The 17,710-nt window shown below is 33.5% G+C and overlaps 1 protein-coding gene across 1 annotated transcript; it reads left to right on the top strand.

Moving 5' to 3' along the window:
- The first annotated feature begins 15,705 nt into the window (after positions 1-15,705).
- On the top strand, positions 15,706-17,397 carry LOC134705933 (uncharacterized). The gene has a single exon (XM_063564646.1). It carries the CDS (start codon positions 15,706-15,708, stop codon positions 17,395-17,397), a length of 1,692 nt encoding a protein of 563 aa, XP_063420716.1.
- The last annotated feature ends 313 nt before the right edge of the window (positions 17,398-17,710 follow it).

Genomic DNA, 17,710 nt, shown 5'->3' on the forward strand with positions numbered 1-17,710 from the left:
CCCCCCACTTCCTCTCCACTAGCTAAGGGTAACGATCAGCCTACATACTCTCCACTAGCGAAAGGTTACGATACGCACACCTCCTTTCCACTAACCAAGGGTTACGATCCGCCCACTTCCTCTCCACTAGACAAGGGTTACGACCCCCACTTCCTTTTCACTAGCTGTGGGTTACGATCAGCATACATACCCTCCACTAGCCAAGACTCGATCAGCCGACCTCCTCTCTACAAGCTGAGGGTTACGATCCGCCCACTTTTTCTCAACTAGCCAAGATGTACGATCAGTCCACTTCCTCTCCACGGGCCAATAATTACAATCAGCCCATCTCCTCTCCGAAATCAAAGGGTTACGATCAGCCTACTTCCTCTCCACAAGCCAAGGGTCACGATCAGCCCACCTCCTCTCCGCTAGCCAAGGGTTACGATCCGCCTATCTCCTCTCCGCTAGCTAAGGGTTACGACCCGCCCACTTCCTCTCCACTAGTCAAGGGTTACGAACCGTCTACATCTTCCACTAGCTGAGGGTCACGATCCGTCCACTTCGTCTCCACTTGCCAAGAATTGCATCAGCCCATCGCCTCTCTACTAGCTAAGAGTTACGATCCATCCACCTCCTCTCCACTAACTTAGGGTAACGATCAGCCCACCTCTTCTCTACTAAAAAGATTACGAAGTTGTGATACCTCATATAAATATATTTTTCGATGATGACAAGAATAATAATAAAAAGATAAATAAATATTTCCCAATGTTTATGCAATAACCCTTTTATTGTATAGCAATATAGTATTTGAAAGTAAAAATTGGTTGATGACTCAAACTAAACATACTAATTGTTTATACTAGAAACTAATCATGGAAAATGATTTGCTTTTTATTTTGCTAGTTGTCAATGTCAGATTTTGTTTTTTTAATATTAATAATAAATTTTCTTTTTTATCATCTAATTTAGAAAAAAAAAGACGATGAATACCGAAATAATTACCTAAACTCAAAATAGCTCGTATTGTCCTGTTTATTCTATTATTTTCTTAGTCGAATTCTAAGTTGTAATTGTAGTTTTCTCTGATACGTAGTTTTTTTTTATCAACATTCTCTTCATATTTCATGTTTACTGACTGCCCACCTTGCTGATTTCGTACATCTGTTTGTTATCATCATTTAAGATATTAAATGTTGGTATATTGTCTCTAGAATATATCTGATCTTTATTCCAATGTTGCAGTTGGTGTGTGTGTGTGTGTGTTCGAATTATATCAAACGAGAGAGAAGTGGGTATACGTCAATAAAACTGACACTCGATTTTAACAATCTATCAAGAAATTTGTAGAATTCCTTAGTAACAAACGAACGTTCTTAATGTTAGCGCGAAGTTAAACCCGCCATCTTCTTAAAATGTCCTGTACCAAGTCAGTTGTTATCTTAAAGTTAGTTTCTCTGTGTGTTGCAGTGTCGTTTATTTTTTGTTGCACTTCAGTGTTTCTGTTGTTTCGTTGTTTCCATCGGTTTTAGTTGGTTACAATAATAATAACAATAAAAAATTATATGAATACAAATGATATTAATAATGATAATAATAGTTAGTATAAACATTTTATTTTGAAAACAAATAATATAGTAACAATATAAAAAATGATTTCAAAGATTTAAATCATCTTGTTGTAACGACTCTTTTTTGTCTATCTGTTCGCCCGAGTTCCAAATTGAATTCCTTTCTGTTAGTTAAAGAAAATTGTAAACTATGATCGAATTCACAATTCCATTATTACTATTTCTTATATTCCACCTTATATAATCCACCAGACTATTTCGCCGGGTATTACATTACTGTATTCATATGAACCTTACGTAGAATCGTCTATATTTAGTGCCGTTGTATTATTCCAACATAAAATAAAAATTTAATAACACTTCTGGTAAGTTTGTTATTTTGTGTCTAGAGTCCATCAATGTAACTAATTCCGTAGCTTGAACTTATCCATTCATTGAATATCTATTCGATTGAAAGTTCTGTGGGTCACATTGATGACAGCATTCGTTAAGAATTTTTTGCATTATAAAGTATATTCCATATAAGTACTTGACGCTAAAGTTGATGAAGAAGTACCATGATTTCTGACGTACATCGGGTTAGTAAAAGTTACATCTGGAGGTGGACCACTTGGGCTGTTAAAAGCATGAAATATAAATGTTTATTAAATAGAGACACGAGCAAATGTTATTTTATCAACACGGATTTTGAAATTGAGTTATAGAGATACAGATATCAATCAATTAATCTATTCATCACTCGTTTGTCAATCGAATTAGACGTTTAGCTCCTCTTGTGTGTATCGCAAATTTATATTGAAATAAACGAGATACTCGAATTTATAGATAGGTCTAAAAAAAAAAAAAAAAAAGAGCAGGATAATGACAAAGCATTACTGCCTTTGAAATCTAGAAAACATCTGTATCTGTTATTGTGGAGACACGAGCACATTCATTTTCAAAGATTTGGGGATAGCAGTTATACTGACAACTGAAATGGCTATTGGATGATACAAACCTCGGTTGTGGAAGATTGATGCTTTCAGATGCCCCTTTGTATAAACTGTCGTTTAAGCTACTGAAACAAAATAATAAGTTTTATATAACTTCTTTTCAAACAAAATCAAACATAACCTCTTGGTTATAAAAAAATCATATTACTAAAAAAACAGGATGCTAAATTGATATGTATGGCTAAACTCCTTTAGTTATGGTTACTACTTCACAACCATATTCATCACGAGCATAGTTGGTACAAAATAAAAATATTCAAATTAATTTAAAAAATGAATAATGAAATATGCATGGTATTGACTGTTGTCTTAGCAAAATTGAGATAGATTTTGCTATTTCTAAGCTCTTTTGGTGTATAGCTCTTAAACGTCGTTTGGTCCTTATATATCGTTGGCATTTAAATATTTGGCTTTGAACGTTTCTTATGGAGGTAAATCTAGAAAAGCGCTTCGAACGTATGAAATTAATAATGTGTTGTTTTCATCTTTATATCGTTTTCCCGATATCGTTTAATACAAAATGCCATTATTTGATAAATTTGGAGAGGAAAACAGTTCTCGGGTAACAATTTTAACTTCAAAAATCTACAGAGCATAGTCGACAAATAAAAAGTTGTTAAGCTAAACAGGCGTGAAGTTATGTTACCGTGGTGTGAAAATAGAAAGGAGATTACGTAAAGTTATGTTACTGTGGTGTTAAAATAGAAAGGAGATTACGTAATAGACTGTCAATCCAGACGTAAATGACACATTTAGTTGTAAAAATACCAATAATTATCCGAAGTTTAACTATTCAAAAACAGAAAAAAATTATCGAAGCACAGTAGAGTGTTGTTCAAATTTTTTAGATAAATTTTTCTGACCATATCATCCCCTTATACTTAAATAGTCGTTATCAATTGCACTAAATGTTTCATAAATTGTTTGCTGTATCAGTGAAAAACTACACCACAGAAATTACAATGAATTTTGAAAAAAAGATTACATCGCGTATATATTAAAGCAAACGACATTTCAGTGACTCTAGAATAAACACAAATTTGAAACCAAACCAACTGCAACATTAAAGCATGGACTGCCGATCTTACAATATGATATTAAACAAGAATGTGGACTTTATGAGTGTAAGGTAATGTTCCCTTGAGACGAATTATAAAACAATGTTATATGTTTTACAAAATAAGTCTAGTCAAACAATAATCAAAAATCAAATCAAAATGATGACATATTAAGGGTGTCTCTGACTTAATACAAATATAAGGCAACATCAGTGCGTCGATTTAAAAATCTTATAAATCTGTGAATAGGATACAGCTTTGGTAAAAACCAAAACTAAAGGCATCGCAATGAGTGGACACAAAAAAATAAATAAAAAAATATAAAATAGCCAAATGATGAAAAGAAAATATGGAATGACAAATGTACCCACACTAGAGACAGATTATTCGGTCTACGCAATGAGTGGTTACATCTTGTTTATTAAAGATGAAGGATTCTTACGGAAATATCTGTATCTTTACTTTAATATTTACCCAGATGGATAACTTCAAGCTATAATCTATGACAAACGTGATGATTCCATCTACCGGATTGTCATCTTCTCATTTTCTCAGGAGTAAAAACGAAAATAACACGTTATTTATTAAATGCGTTTATATAACATACCCTCCTCTGCATCCGTCTATATTTTAATTTATACGCTGGTGAATTTTCACACTACACTCTATCAACACATGCTCCATCAGAGCTATGAAGACGAAACACTAAAATTGAGAGTACACAAGTGTTCTTAACCGCGAACATTGGTTGACTGTTACGATTTGCTTTTTCTTATACGCCAATGATATATATGTTTTCGCCATATCATATCATTTGATTCTTGAATAATATGGTATCACAAGCCCAGGAGTTATCATTGATATGTTGTATTTATAAATTAATTGTTTACACAATTTTGAAGTTTTGAAGTGCTAAGGCTTTTCTACTTCATGCATAGATTACTGTAGCTGTATTAAGCCAAATTTTTAGGAACTTTGGTCCTCAATGCCCTTCAACTTCGTTCTTTATTTCGTTGTCGTATATACGAAATTTAGTCATGGTATCTATAATTATTGTATTTACAACCACTGGGTTATTGGCAACTACTGGTGGAGATTTATTTCCCCGAGGGTATCACAAGCCCAGTAATCAGCACTTTTGTGCTGACATGAATTATCATTGATATGCATATATTCATATGTTATACTGGCATCTATATGTTACGGACAGCCAATGGAGAGACTTTAGGATAGGTGTTATGTGGTCGTCCTTCCTCTTCTTTGTAATGACCCTGGCTGCTGTCTTTTAGTCTCGTTGTATTCTTTGAATAGATGTTGGTGGAATTCCATACAGTAATGCATTGCCATAATGTAAACGAGAGGTTACAAGAGAGCATACTAACTTTTGTCATGCTTCATCTGTAATAAATGGTCGAATTCGTCCAATGTTTCTGATATGATTGAAACATGATTTTGAAAAAAAGTATTAATTTGTTTGTCCATTGCTAAAGTTTTTCTCAAAATAAATGCCTAGGTTTTTTACGCACTCAGCATCACTTAAAATGTTTCCACCAAAATTGAGATTCAAGTTTGAAACGTCCTTTACTCGCTTTTTTTGGAGCAAGTACTATAAGCTCCGTTTTATCCTCGTTTAATATAAAATGTTCGAGCACACCCACTACTCTGATTCAGCTACATAAGCCTCAAGTCGCTTTGATATGTTCGTCCAATTATCGAGTAGCTTAAACAAAAGATACATTTGTGTGTCGTCTGCATAACAGTGATAACTCATATTAGAGATTTCCAATAAAATGATTTTACTCGACATAATCGACCTAACTCAACGTATTTCGTCCTACTGCATTGAAGCATGACAGAGGGGAGCATACACTGCATGCATGTTTTGCTCTTTGAACACGCATCGTTGCTGGAATATGCCTTCAGTAAAAATCAACCACATTAAACTTTGAATGATTTTATTAACATAAATACTATAATGGAACAAGTACATAACCAACTTGTAATCAAACACACCCATCATTTCTTGAAATTTCACTTGACCCATATCTTAGTTCTTCTCACATTATGAATTTTAAAAACTACCAAGACGACATTTAGCATACAAATATTAAAATAACGAATTCCGAAGCGAGAAGGTTGCTTTTTTGTTGTTTTAAAAAGATTTAACGTTTAAAGTAAATTCCAACACACCCGAATGTAAAAGGTGTACTCGACTTGTAAAACAAAATAATATTTTTCTATAATTTAATTGAAGATAATTTGATGTTGGCAGAAATTCATATCAATGATATATTTTTTTAAAAGTACTTTTTCGTCTTTAACTATACCAAATTATGGGGCGAGGTTTTGATTAAGTATACCTAAACTTGCATCCGAGGATACAGGGGTAGAGGGCGTACTCCCCTTTTCGATCGATAAATAAGAAATTAGATATTATATAAAACATTGAAAATCGAAAAGAAGAATCTATCTGATAACGACACACAAAATCAATACAAATATCAAATAATAAGTTCATTAAATTTTGCAATTATATCTGAAAATCAAAGTCATTGTCAAAACCATGAAAGACAACTCAAACGAATCGTTTGATAGGTAAAGTTACGTATTTATACGTGGTCTTATGACAGTGAAGTTTAGGCGGGAATCTCAAGAATCACGTGATATATGAAAATCATGATTTCTTTCGTTTTTCATCATCTTAGAAATATTTGATATTGATTAAATTTATTTTGAATGGGTTTCCTAGTTTATGAATACTGTGGATTCATTATTATTCGTTGGAAACCAATTTTGGTGGCTTTCGTGGGTAAAAGTGAACCACGAATTCATATGTTCAGCGAATTACAAATTTTCTATACGCTTTGTACACAGATATCGGCAAACCACGAATTCAAATATCCACGAAAATATAAGTTTTCCTCGATCCACGAAAATTAATACCCACGAAAATAAATGAATCCACAGTACTTAGTTAAAACTTGAGTAACGCATTTTACAAAATTAATTGGTTAGCAATAACCGGTCCCGTTACGTGCGTATGTCGAGTTAGGTACTTATGTCATTTAATGGAAATCTCTATTGTGGCGTTTTCATATTTCGCTAATTGGTCTATAGAAAATGCAATAAAGTTTCGGTCCCAGAACTGATCCTTGAGGAACACCAAAATGGTGACAAATATCACCTGAAAAAACATAACCAAAAGCGATTCGTTGAGTCGGCGTCTTGAGATACGACTTCTTATATTTAATGCGTTTCCCTAGGTTTTAGTTTGTTACCCCGATTTTGTTTTTTGTCAATGGATTTTTGAGTTTTGAACAGCGGTATACTACTGTTGCCTTTATAGATTACCTTAGCTGTATTTGGCAAAACTTTTAGGAATTTTGGTCCTCAATACTCTACAACTTCGTACTTTATTTGGCCGTTTTGACCTTTTTGGATTCGAGCGTCACTGATGAGTCTTTTGTAGACGAAACGCGCGTCTGGCGTATATACAAAATTTAGTCATGGTATCTATAATGAGTTTACATATTGTGACAGTATGACTGAGTGTGGTTTCTCTTGATGGCTGATGCATGCATAGCAGGAAACGCCTACCCTCTTTTTGGTATTTAAAAAAAAAAAATTGAGTTGTATTTCTTATCAATTAATGAGATATGAAAATCAGTAATTTACTGTTGAACATATTAACATTGCAGAGGGATTGAAATAAGTTCAATTTCGTTTATTAAGAAGAGTGGTCAAGTTAGATATACTTATCTAGTTTTAAGAAAGAATAAATCGTACTTTGTTAAAACGCTATGATTCAAGTAAAACATTTCCTGAACGTCTCCCATTAAGATCCTTGATTTTTGAATTGGTTACATATTTGTTACGTTTCGAAGGGGAACCTTTTGTTTCGTTCTTCTTGTGACTATTCTTGTAGTTACAGGAGACATTAAGTAGATGCTTTTATGAACTATGTTTTAACTTTCACTGTTACTATGAGTGATGTCCGCCCACAAAATAATTTAAAGCACATCCGTCGCACCAAAGTAGAGACAAAAGATACGGTAGATAACTGACAATGAGTGTCAATAGACCACTTTCGAGTTCATCCGTCACCGGAAAAAAACTCGTCAATTATACGCGCCTTTATCACCGTCATTTGTGCGTTTCGGCAAATTGCATGAATTCTCAAAATAGACATTGCTGTCATTAGGGAATTGTCTTTAAGTACCTACGGAACAACCATTATTTCTAGTTTATCCTACACAATGACGATCACTAAGACGCTTGATGAACGTAAATAGTGCAGGAATACAGGCGACCCACTCTATCTGGTAAATGACGTCATAAAGGTGCGTATAATTGACGAGATTAAAAGAGGGACGAAAGACACCAAAGGGACAGTCAAACTCGTAAATCTAAAACAAACTGACAACGCCATGGCTAAAAATGAAAAAGACAAACAGAAAAACAATAGTTGTTTCTTATCTGCTTGTAAAAACACATACACAATAAAAGACAAGAGGACATAATTAAGAGGGAATTAAATGCTGTCAGGATTAATGCTTATTAATCGATCTTTGATCTGATTAATCTGTGTAGCAGAGGTTATACTTTCATAATTGATTGACAGGTGTCATTAACATGTTTGAAAAGAGTGTTGTTTACATAACACTATCCGTAATGTCTGCTTGCTTGAGATGTCTTCAATGCTAATGAGATTAACTAGAGACATGATTTCTTGCATTGCCTTTCATTTATAAATACAGTTATAATTTGAGGTCATCAGAAATACAGTTTCGATCTGTCGCCTGTAAAATACGTGTTATACAGTGCTCCTCTACATATCCTTTTCATATACCTGGTATTCATCTTATGAATAGAGCTTCCTTGAAATTTTTCCTTCATAGACATTTTCGCGGTCTTTTTAATTTAACGTTTCAAGTCTTACCTTGAAAATTAAATTGCCGCGAAAATTTCCATGTTTACAATAATAAAATGATGTACTGAAGTGCACAATTTCTCTACATTTAACAAGTGTTCACATGGGGTGTTCCTTGCACACAAAAAAAACGACCGAAAAGAGAAGAACAGAAACATCTACGCTACAGATGTCTTACGATAGCAATAACGAATCGATTTAGTTGTGTCTCAATGCACTACAGACATGTTTTCGCAGTCTTAAATTAGAACAAAAAGTCGTCTTATCTGTAATAAAACCAATTGTGATAGTGATATTTTGATTTGAATGAGAGTTTCGCATAGTGAATGATGCATGTATGTTAGGAGACTTTTACGCTTTCGCTTCAATCGATGTGGCTCCTTTTGGAGTTTATGTCACAACCTAGGTTTTGTTTTATTAACTTTATTTTGAAACGACTGATGAGATTTGAACCTCAATAAGCTTCAGTTAGGTATTTTTGGTATCAATACACTTCAGCGTCATATTTGACTAACAAATTATAAGCATTGCAATAGTTTTATTACTGATGCTGCTTAACTTACGGTCGTATTTGAACTGTGCTCGTCTTCTTGGAAGAGATGAACACCAAACAGCAGTTTCTCCTCGTGCAAAGCCATGAACACATATGCAAGAAGTTTATACTGGCATCGATATGTTACAGACGGCCAATGGAGAGACTTTATGATTGGTGTTATGTGGTCGTATTTCCTCTTCTTTGTAATGACCCTGGCTGCTGTCTTTTTGACTCGTTGTATTCTTTGAATATATGTTGGTGGAATTCCATACAGTAATGCATTGCCATAATGTAAACAAACGAGAGGTTACAAGAGAGCATACTAAATTTTGTCATGCTTCATCTGTAATAAATGGTCGAATTCGTCCAATGTTTCTGATATGATTGAAACATGATTTTGAAAAAAAGTATTAATTTGTTTGTCCATTCCTCAAGTTTTTCTCAAAATAAATGCCTAGGTTTTTTACGCACTCAGCATCACTTAAAATGTTTCCACCAAAATTGAGATTCAAGTTTGAAACGTCCTTTACTCGTTTTTGTTGGAGCAAATACTATAAGCTCCGTTTTATTCTCGTTTTATATAAAATGTTCGAGCACATCCACTACTCTGATTCAGTTACATAAGCCTCAAGTCGCTTTGATATGTTCGTCCAATTATCGAGTGGCTTGAACACGAGATACATTTGTGTGTCGTCTGCATAACAGTGATAACTCATATTCTGGCGTTTACATATTTCGCTAATTGGACTTTAGAAAATGCAATAATTACATTAGATGTATGTTTCATTATAATACGTTATTCTGATTGGCTAACAGCACATCACATGTTATTCCGTAAACAATTGCATGAGACAATAACATTTATCATGCATGATGACACGAGGTCCCACAATAAAGTGCACAGGTCAATTAAATAAAACTGGATAAAAATCGTGTCTTCATGATCCTAGCTAAAAAATGTAATTATAAGTATTGAATGCTTCTTTTTGTAACTTTATAGGGTTGTAAAAGCGTTGAACGTGCGTACATTTTTTTAATTAAGCGCTTCCGCTCTTCATACAAAATGTGGGAAGTTTTGGTCCCGGAACCGATCCTTGAGGAACCCCAAAAAGGAGACAAATCTCACCTCAAAAAACATAACCAATAGCGATTCGTTGAGTCCGCGTCTTGAGATACGACTTCAACCAATTAAGTGATGTACTCGTTATCCCATAAGAGTATTCAAGCCGCTTTATCTCAAAAAGATTATCTATATCGAAAGCAGCTGATAGATCTAGCATTTGCAAAACGGCACAACAGTTGCTACCAAGTGCAACAGTGATGTCATGAAGTAATGCTGTTGTGGCGGGGTTCGTGCAGCACAGTCGTCAGTTTTTTACATAGTGTTCTTTTAAATGTTTTTTGTCCTTTCATTTATCGATTTTATTGTAATGGTAGTGACAGATTTTTATTCATTAATATTTCTTTCTTTCAATATTCAATACATTCAATATATATACATATAGATATATCTTAAATTTGACCTCACTTGATCTATAATAAATTTGCATTGATCAATCAATATTGTTTCATGAACATACACTATTATTTGAATTGATCAATAATAGAAAATAGCTGAAGAAATATAAAACTTCATTTGATGACGGTTTTCTTTCACTTCAAAATAAACATTTTAATACACAAGTATCAGTTCTGATAGGAACTCGTTGGTGACGGATAATTTTTTTTCAATTTCATGATAGCTGCAAAAAGGATATGTAAGAATATGATTCACATATAAATTTCCTATTGTATTTTCAAGAGTATACAAGTGCATAATATTTGAAAATGTTATACTAGTAAAATTATAGGGTTATTGCATGAATATTGGGGAATATTGTCCCGAGTAGAATTTTATATTGCACGAACTTGCGAATGCAATACATGTTCTACGAGGGACAATATTCCTCAATATTCATGCAATAACCCTTTTATAGTATAATAATATAATATTTGAAAGCAAAAATTGGTTCAAACTAAGATTTTGTCGTTGATGACGTCATACATTTGAAGATTTATTGAACTAGTTCAATTTTGGAATTAATTGCACGCTTTGGAATTAATTGCACGCTAACTTTTGGTTACATTCTGTAGGAGATATTATATTGCTATACAATAATTTTAGTACTATAGTGTGCTAGTGACCTAACACGATATATTTAGTCAGTAAATTTCATAGAACACTATGTCACATATTTATCATACCAACTATCTTAACATGACGTGGCATAGATAACCTTAGCTGTATTTTGCAAAACTTTTAGGAATTTTGGTCCTCAATGCTCTTCAACTTCGTACTTTATTTGGCTTTTTTTACCTGTTTTGGATTTGAGCGTCACTGATGAGTCGTGTGTCGACAAAACACGTCTGGCGAATATGCTAAATTTGGTCCTGGTATCTGTGATGATTTATTTACAACCACTGGGTCGATGCCATTGCTGGTGGATATTTATTTCCCCGAAGGTATCACAAGCTCAGTAGTCAGCACTTTTTGTGCTGACATGAGTTGTCATTGATATGGTCATATTTATAAACTTACTTTTTACAAATGTTTGAATTTTTTTGAATAACTAAGACTTTTCTACCTACGGCATAAATTACCTAAGCTGTATTTGGCAAAACTTTTAGGAATTTTGGTCCTCAATGTTCTTCAACTTCTGACTTTATTTGGCCTTTTTAACTGTTTTGGATTCGAGCGTCACTGATAAGTCTTGTGTAGACGGAACGCACGTCTGACGTATATACTAAATTTGGTCTTGGTATTTGTGATGAGTTTATTTATACCAGTGGTCTATCAAAGGGATCAAATCTTCAGTTTTGAGAACATGTTTCCTATGTTCTATATAAAATGAATAGCTAAAAATAACAACTTGTAACCTTTAAATGTGTTTTATGGAATTATTTCAATCAATAAACCATAACGCCGTGTTTATAAGCAGAAAAAATGTGTTTTCCATAGATCTATTTAAAACTAAATGATAACCAGCATTTAAAATATTAAGCATATCAATAAAGGTTAAATCTTAAAGATACCTGGATTTGACATAAAGTTTTTTTTTACATGAGAAATGGCGTTGAATAAATATAATAAGTAATGCAGGGTTCACACGTAGCGGATTATTGGTCTCGTTTGAGATCAGACAGCGATACGACACGAAAAGATTACTATCCTCAATTATCAGGAATGTCCTAGCATTGTCTGAGCGCAGTCGTTTAAGTTCGTAACAAATTCCTACGGGTCGGGAGGGTCCGAATAATTCGACAAAACACAGTTTGGTGTGTCCCGTAACTTTCGGTGAAACTCGATTTTGTCTTGTCGGATTAAAATCGTGCCTATGTCGTGACAGATTCTGCTGTATCAAATCAAAATTCTAACAATGTTCTGTGTATTTTTGACTGTGTCCTGTGAAACGGGAATGATCGGGGGAAAATTTTCATTGCTTTTTTTCTGCCGATTGAGTCCAGATTGAATACATATCTTGTCGATTGCGAACAGTTTTGGCGAAACCATTGCGGAAGGAACTGTCGTTATTAATACGAAATTCGTCAATAATACCCACGTCAGAGTCCGGACAATTACAGAATACAATACGCTTGAGATCAGACAAAGCCGTTTGAAACGCGATAGAGCGTACCATGATAGGATTACCTTCCGACAGTACCTGATCATCCCGAATATGCCAACTGTTTTCGAACAGATAACTTCCATCAGCGTCGGGTCACTGTCTTATCTCTCTCGGATTACATTCAGTAGGGTGGGTACGCAGACGGTACAGACTTGGTCGAACTTTACCATGCGAAAGATGCAAATCGGATTGAAGCGGATTGAGAACGGGATTATCAGGATAAATTCGCTTGGAAACGGTTGAATATCGACGCTTCTTGATCAATATCTAATTGTTGTCGCTAAATAACTTTTTTTTAACAAATTTTAATAAAAGTTTGAATTTCCATCCACGATACATAGGATCTTGATCAGACAAATTTTAATCGGGAATGTTCCTGTGAAGGACGGCAGTAAAAATCTTGAATGTGTGACCCAAGCTTAAACATATGCAAGGTCTGGAGAAACCTGTGTTGTCCCCCTTACGTAACAATGGTTTTAATCATCAATAATTTATTTTGTATTTAAACAACAATTAAACATTTAAATAAACAGAATGAGTGGACAATATCAAATCACATACATAGTAAGGTAACAGTTTGATTATTAAATATTCATTATAATGGCAGCCGTCACTATATTTTTTTCTTACAATAACATTTCTCATATTTTGAAGATGAATAATAGTATGACTTATATAAATTGTTTTGAATGATTCCCAAAGCCTTTTTATGATATTGGTGTTGTCTACGCACTTTTCTCTCCTCCACTGCACTTTCTTGTAATATCAAAATGCGTAGCAGAGATAAATGAATTAAGTGGGAAAATTCATCAAAGATAGCTCATATAGAAAGAGGACATGGATAATAGTTATTGATCACACTTTATCGAAAACATGAGTTAGGAAATTTTGGAAAAGTAAATGGACGTTAAACTGTTTCGGTTAATCGAATATGAATATATGCAACGTATGACCAACAACATGTTTTGAAAGAATTAAAGTGAGTTCGCATGATGTATTTGGTCAGTTGTGATATATGTTTGACACAAATGATAATTTTAATTAACGAGGACTTGGTAATTTTTTTATTAATTGCAGAAAATAACATAATGTGAAAAAAAACTTTACCACTAACAACGATATAATTCAAATTCACAACCAGAAATATTTGAAATTTTCTGCCACTGAATTCCCAAATTTTTGTGCTTGGATTTATTAAATAAAACTAATACCGAATCTAGAATTTCTGCTTTATATATAGAAATTGTTATCTATGACTAACGTCAACCATTGTCAACTTCAACCAACAAAACTTTTTTCATTGCTATTGGACAGCGGTTATTATGCAAATGTGTAGGACGTTGTGGCTTGCTATTTACATATTAAAAAAACATGACTGCAGTTATTGAATAATGTCAATGACGTCTTAATATTGTTTCAGCTAATTGATTATTGCATGAATAAAGGTAACAGTAGTATACCGCTGTTCGAAACTCTTAAATCGATAGAAAAAAACAAATCCGGTTCACAAACAAAAACTAAGGGAAACGTATTAAATATGAGAGGAGAAGAACGACACAGCAGAAATTTAAAACACACAGAAACGAACTATTTTTGGGATAGAAAAGTACCGTGACGCGTCTTATAGAAATGTGAATGCACGCTCAAATATAAGAGGAAACAAACGAAACAACAGAAACATAACGTTAAAATGTAACACACATAGAAGCGAACTATAATATAACAATGGCCATATTCCTGACTTGGTACAGGACATTTTTATAAAGAAAAAAATGGTGGGTTGAACCTGGTTTTGTGGAATGCCAAACCTCTTGCTTTAATGGCAATGTTAAATATAACATTAAAATTAAAAACTAAATTTTCCATAGTTGATTCAGATGTAAAATCTGTTCGAAATGTTTTTTAGGTTATCATTGCAATCGTATCAACCTCGATTAACGAATTTTAAATCGTAATGATGTCTCATCTTTATTTTAAAAGATTGATAATAATCAACTGATATGCAAACTAGGTAAAAATAAACAAATTACAAATAAAGTAAACATTGAATTAATTATTTTAAGTATAAAATAAATAATATTTTGGATTAATTACGGGCTTTTGATGGTTTGTTTTAATTGATTCTAATTTTAGTTTTGGAGTTTACGACAAAAGTACGATTTATTTCCGAATTTTGATTTATGTGTGCTCTTTCGTTGTTTTGTTTGAGCTTTTGATTTTGTCATTTGATTGGGGACTTTCCGTTTTGAAATTTCCTCGGAGTTTTCTGATACAACTTTTTGTAATCTTTCCGCTTGCAAGGTTGTGGTAAAGTATTCATTACTTTTTTTAACTGCTTTCAGATACTGTGATATGTATGCCATTTGACTTAAGTGTGTATTCGCATGGCCCAAAAACGTTCACGTTGTCGACACATCTATTTCGTTCCTCCTGGAAAGCAATTGGTTCCAACCGCATTTCTTTTTTTCCAAAACTCGTATGCATAACTGTTTAGTGTATTTTAGAGACTACTGTGTTTTTGTTTTGTTTTTGTTTTTAGTATTTTTGGTGTTGGTAGATTGATAGATCAACTGAGTATTACTTATACAAAGATTAAAAAATACTGTGTTTTTTTTTTTTTACTGGAACTGAACTGATTCCATATGTTCTTTCAATATGGTTTCAGGGGTAACAACTAAAGATATGTATTTTTTTGAATGCTTAAATTAAAGCAACAGTTGGTCAAAGCCCAATGTACAGTGTAGTACAAAAAATATACATGATAACCAAACTAGACCGCAGTAAATTCATTGTTATTCATGATGTATTTTTAGGGGGATAGAGGGTACACATGGGAATGTTAGGCTTGGAATCGAAGCTTGTAGTTGAAGTAAACAACAGTTAATATTGTTTAATTTTATCCCTTTAGATAAAGCAGTACTATAATGATCTGACAATTTGCTAAGTATATAATATTTTGACAGGGCGAAAGTATGGCATCTAAAATATACTGTAATACATGTGAATATGATAAAATCACAAGGAGAGCAAAGCAATGGTGTACTGACTGTAGAGAAGGACTCTGTGTAGATTGTGAGAAAACACATAAATCTATTACAGCTACCAGAAATCACAATATTATTTCAATTGATGACTATCGTCAAATACAGGACATTATAGTAAGTCTGGAATGCAAGATGCATGGTGAAAAACTAACTCATTACTGTAAAAGACACGATATTACGGTATGCTTTACTTGTGCTTTGTCGAATCATAAGTCATGTTCAACCTCTGATCTCATTACCATTGATGACGCTGCACAAAATTTTAAAGAATCAAGTGCATTTTCAGACATGGAAGGTAAACTATCTAGAACTTTGCAAAATTTAAAGCATTGTATAACCAATATAAATATAGCTTTGTTAAATGTGGACGGAGATGAACAAAAAATAAAAAAAACAATTGAAGACACACGAATTAATCTGAAAAAATACTTGGATAAACTTCAGGAAAACCTGCTTCTAGATTTGAAAGTCAAACATGAAAACTGTAAATCCAAATACAATGAAATTCTCAATAAGTTAAATAAACAACTGAAAGAAGTGGAAAATTTGAGAGAGCAGTCACTTAAAATGAAACGCTTTGCATCTAAGATACACACATTTCTAGGATCGAGCCAATTAAACAAAACCATAGATGAAAAGAATGGAATACTAGAAGAGGGCATAACATATCATAGGATTAATGGAATGAAAGTAGAAATACACGATGGGTTGAGTTCCTTGATGAAGGAAGTAACGCATTTCGGGGAAATCAAAATTTCTGAAACCATTTCAAGTCTCCCGTTCAAAGATCCAAAGATCGACCACGCACAAATACATGGACCATTGCAAAATGTTAGTGAAGTCCGTCTGCAGTGGAACCGGAAAATTGAAATCAAACGATCAGCAGCAATCTCTGGCTGTTTAATGTTATCAGACGACAGAGTTATAATCGCAGACGAACATGGAAAAGGCAGATTAATAGAATACAATAAATACGGGAAACGTATTCATGACATTGCTGTCTCTGGTAAACCGTATGGACTTACAGCAGTAGATACAGACCTTATTGCGGTTACATATGGAGAATCTAAATACCTTGAGATCATTAACACTAAAAAGAACAGTGAACGGAAGAAAGAATACTTTGATGACAACTGCTGGGGAATATCGTTCCAAGACCAGAAGCTGTATATTATTGTAGAAAAACAAGGCATTGTGGTACTGGACCTGAATGGAAACACATTAAATACCATCCATATCGATGTTTCAAAAGTATTTGATATATCAACGTCCAGGGACAGGATATTCTATACAAATTTGGGAAGCAGTACAGTACACTGCTGTAGTATATCTGGACATGAAATCTGGATATTTCGGGATGAGTCTATTTCCCTTCCAAGAGGTATATCCGTGGACAATAATCAGTACGTATTTATAGCAAGTTTTTCTAACGATCTGACAGTAATACAACATGACGGCAAAAGCCACAAGGTCTTACCTAATGAATCAAATGAACTTCAACGTCCATGTGCAGTTCATTACAACAATGAAAAGAAAATTGTCTGCTTAGGCTACAAACGCGGATGCGTCGCATTATACAATGTTATACCTAGTATCATTAAAATGAACAACGAACCATAGGACATGCCTATCACACGTCCGGACATTTTCCCCTGCTCTGTTGATATAATATCGAATTTGGATAATTTGGTGTTGAAAGCAGATCATTTATAATCATATTAATTTCAACGAAAGGAGACATTATGTTCCGGTAAGATTTTGATATTTCACTTTTTATATTTGAAATGAATGCTCAGTACAATAAATTGTAAAACAATAAAATGTTGATTTGTGAAACAATACATGCATATCCTTAAAATACTTGATATTCACTTTTTTGAAACATTTTGTATCGATAGACACTGGTTTTTAAATTTTGCAGCTGCATCAACTT

Source organism: Mytilus trossulus, chromosome 2 (genome assembly GCF_036588685.1).
Source record: "Mytilus trossulus isolate FHL-02 chromosome 2, PNRI_Mtr1.1.1.hap1, whole genome shotgun sequence".
In the NCBI taxonomy this organism is placed as follows: domain Eukaryota; kingdom Metazoa; phylum Mollusca; class Bivalvia; order Mytilida; family Mytilidae; genus Mytilus; species Mytilus trossulus.

Excerpts from the sequence above, each read along its gene's own strand:
- LOC134705933 (XM_063564646.1), top strand. The coding sequence starts at position 15,706 with ATGGCATCTAAAATATACTGTAATACATGTGAATATGATAAAATCACA.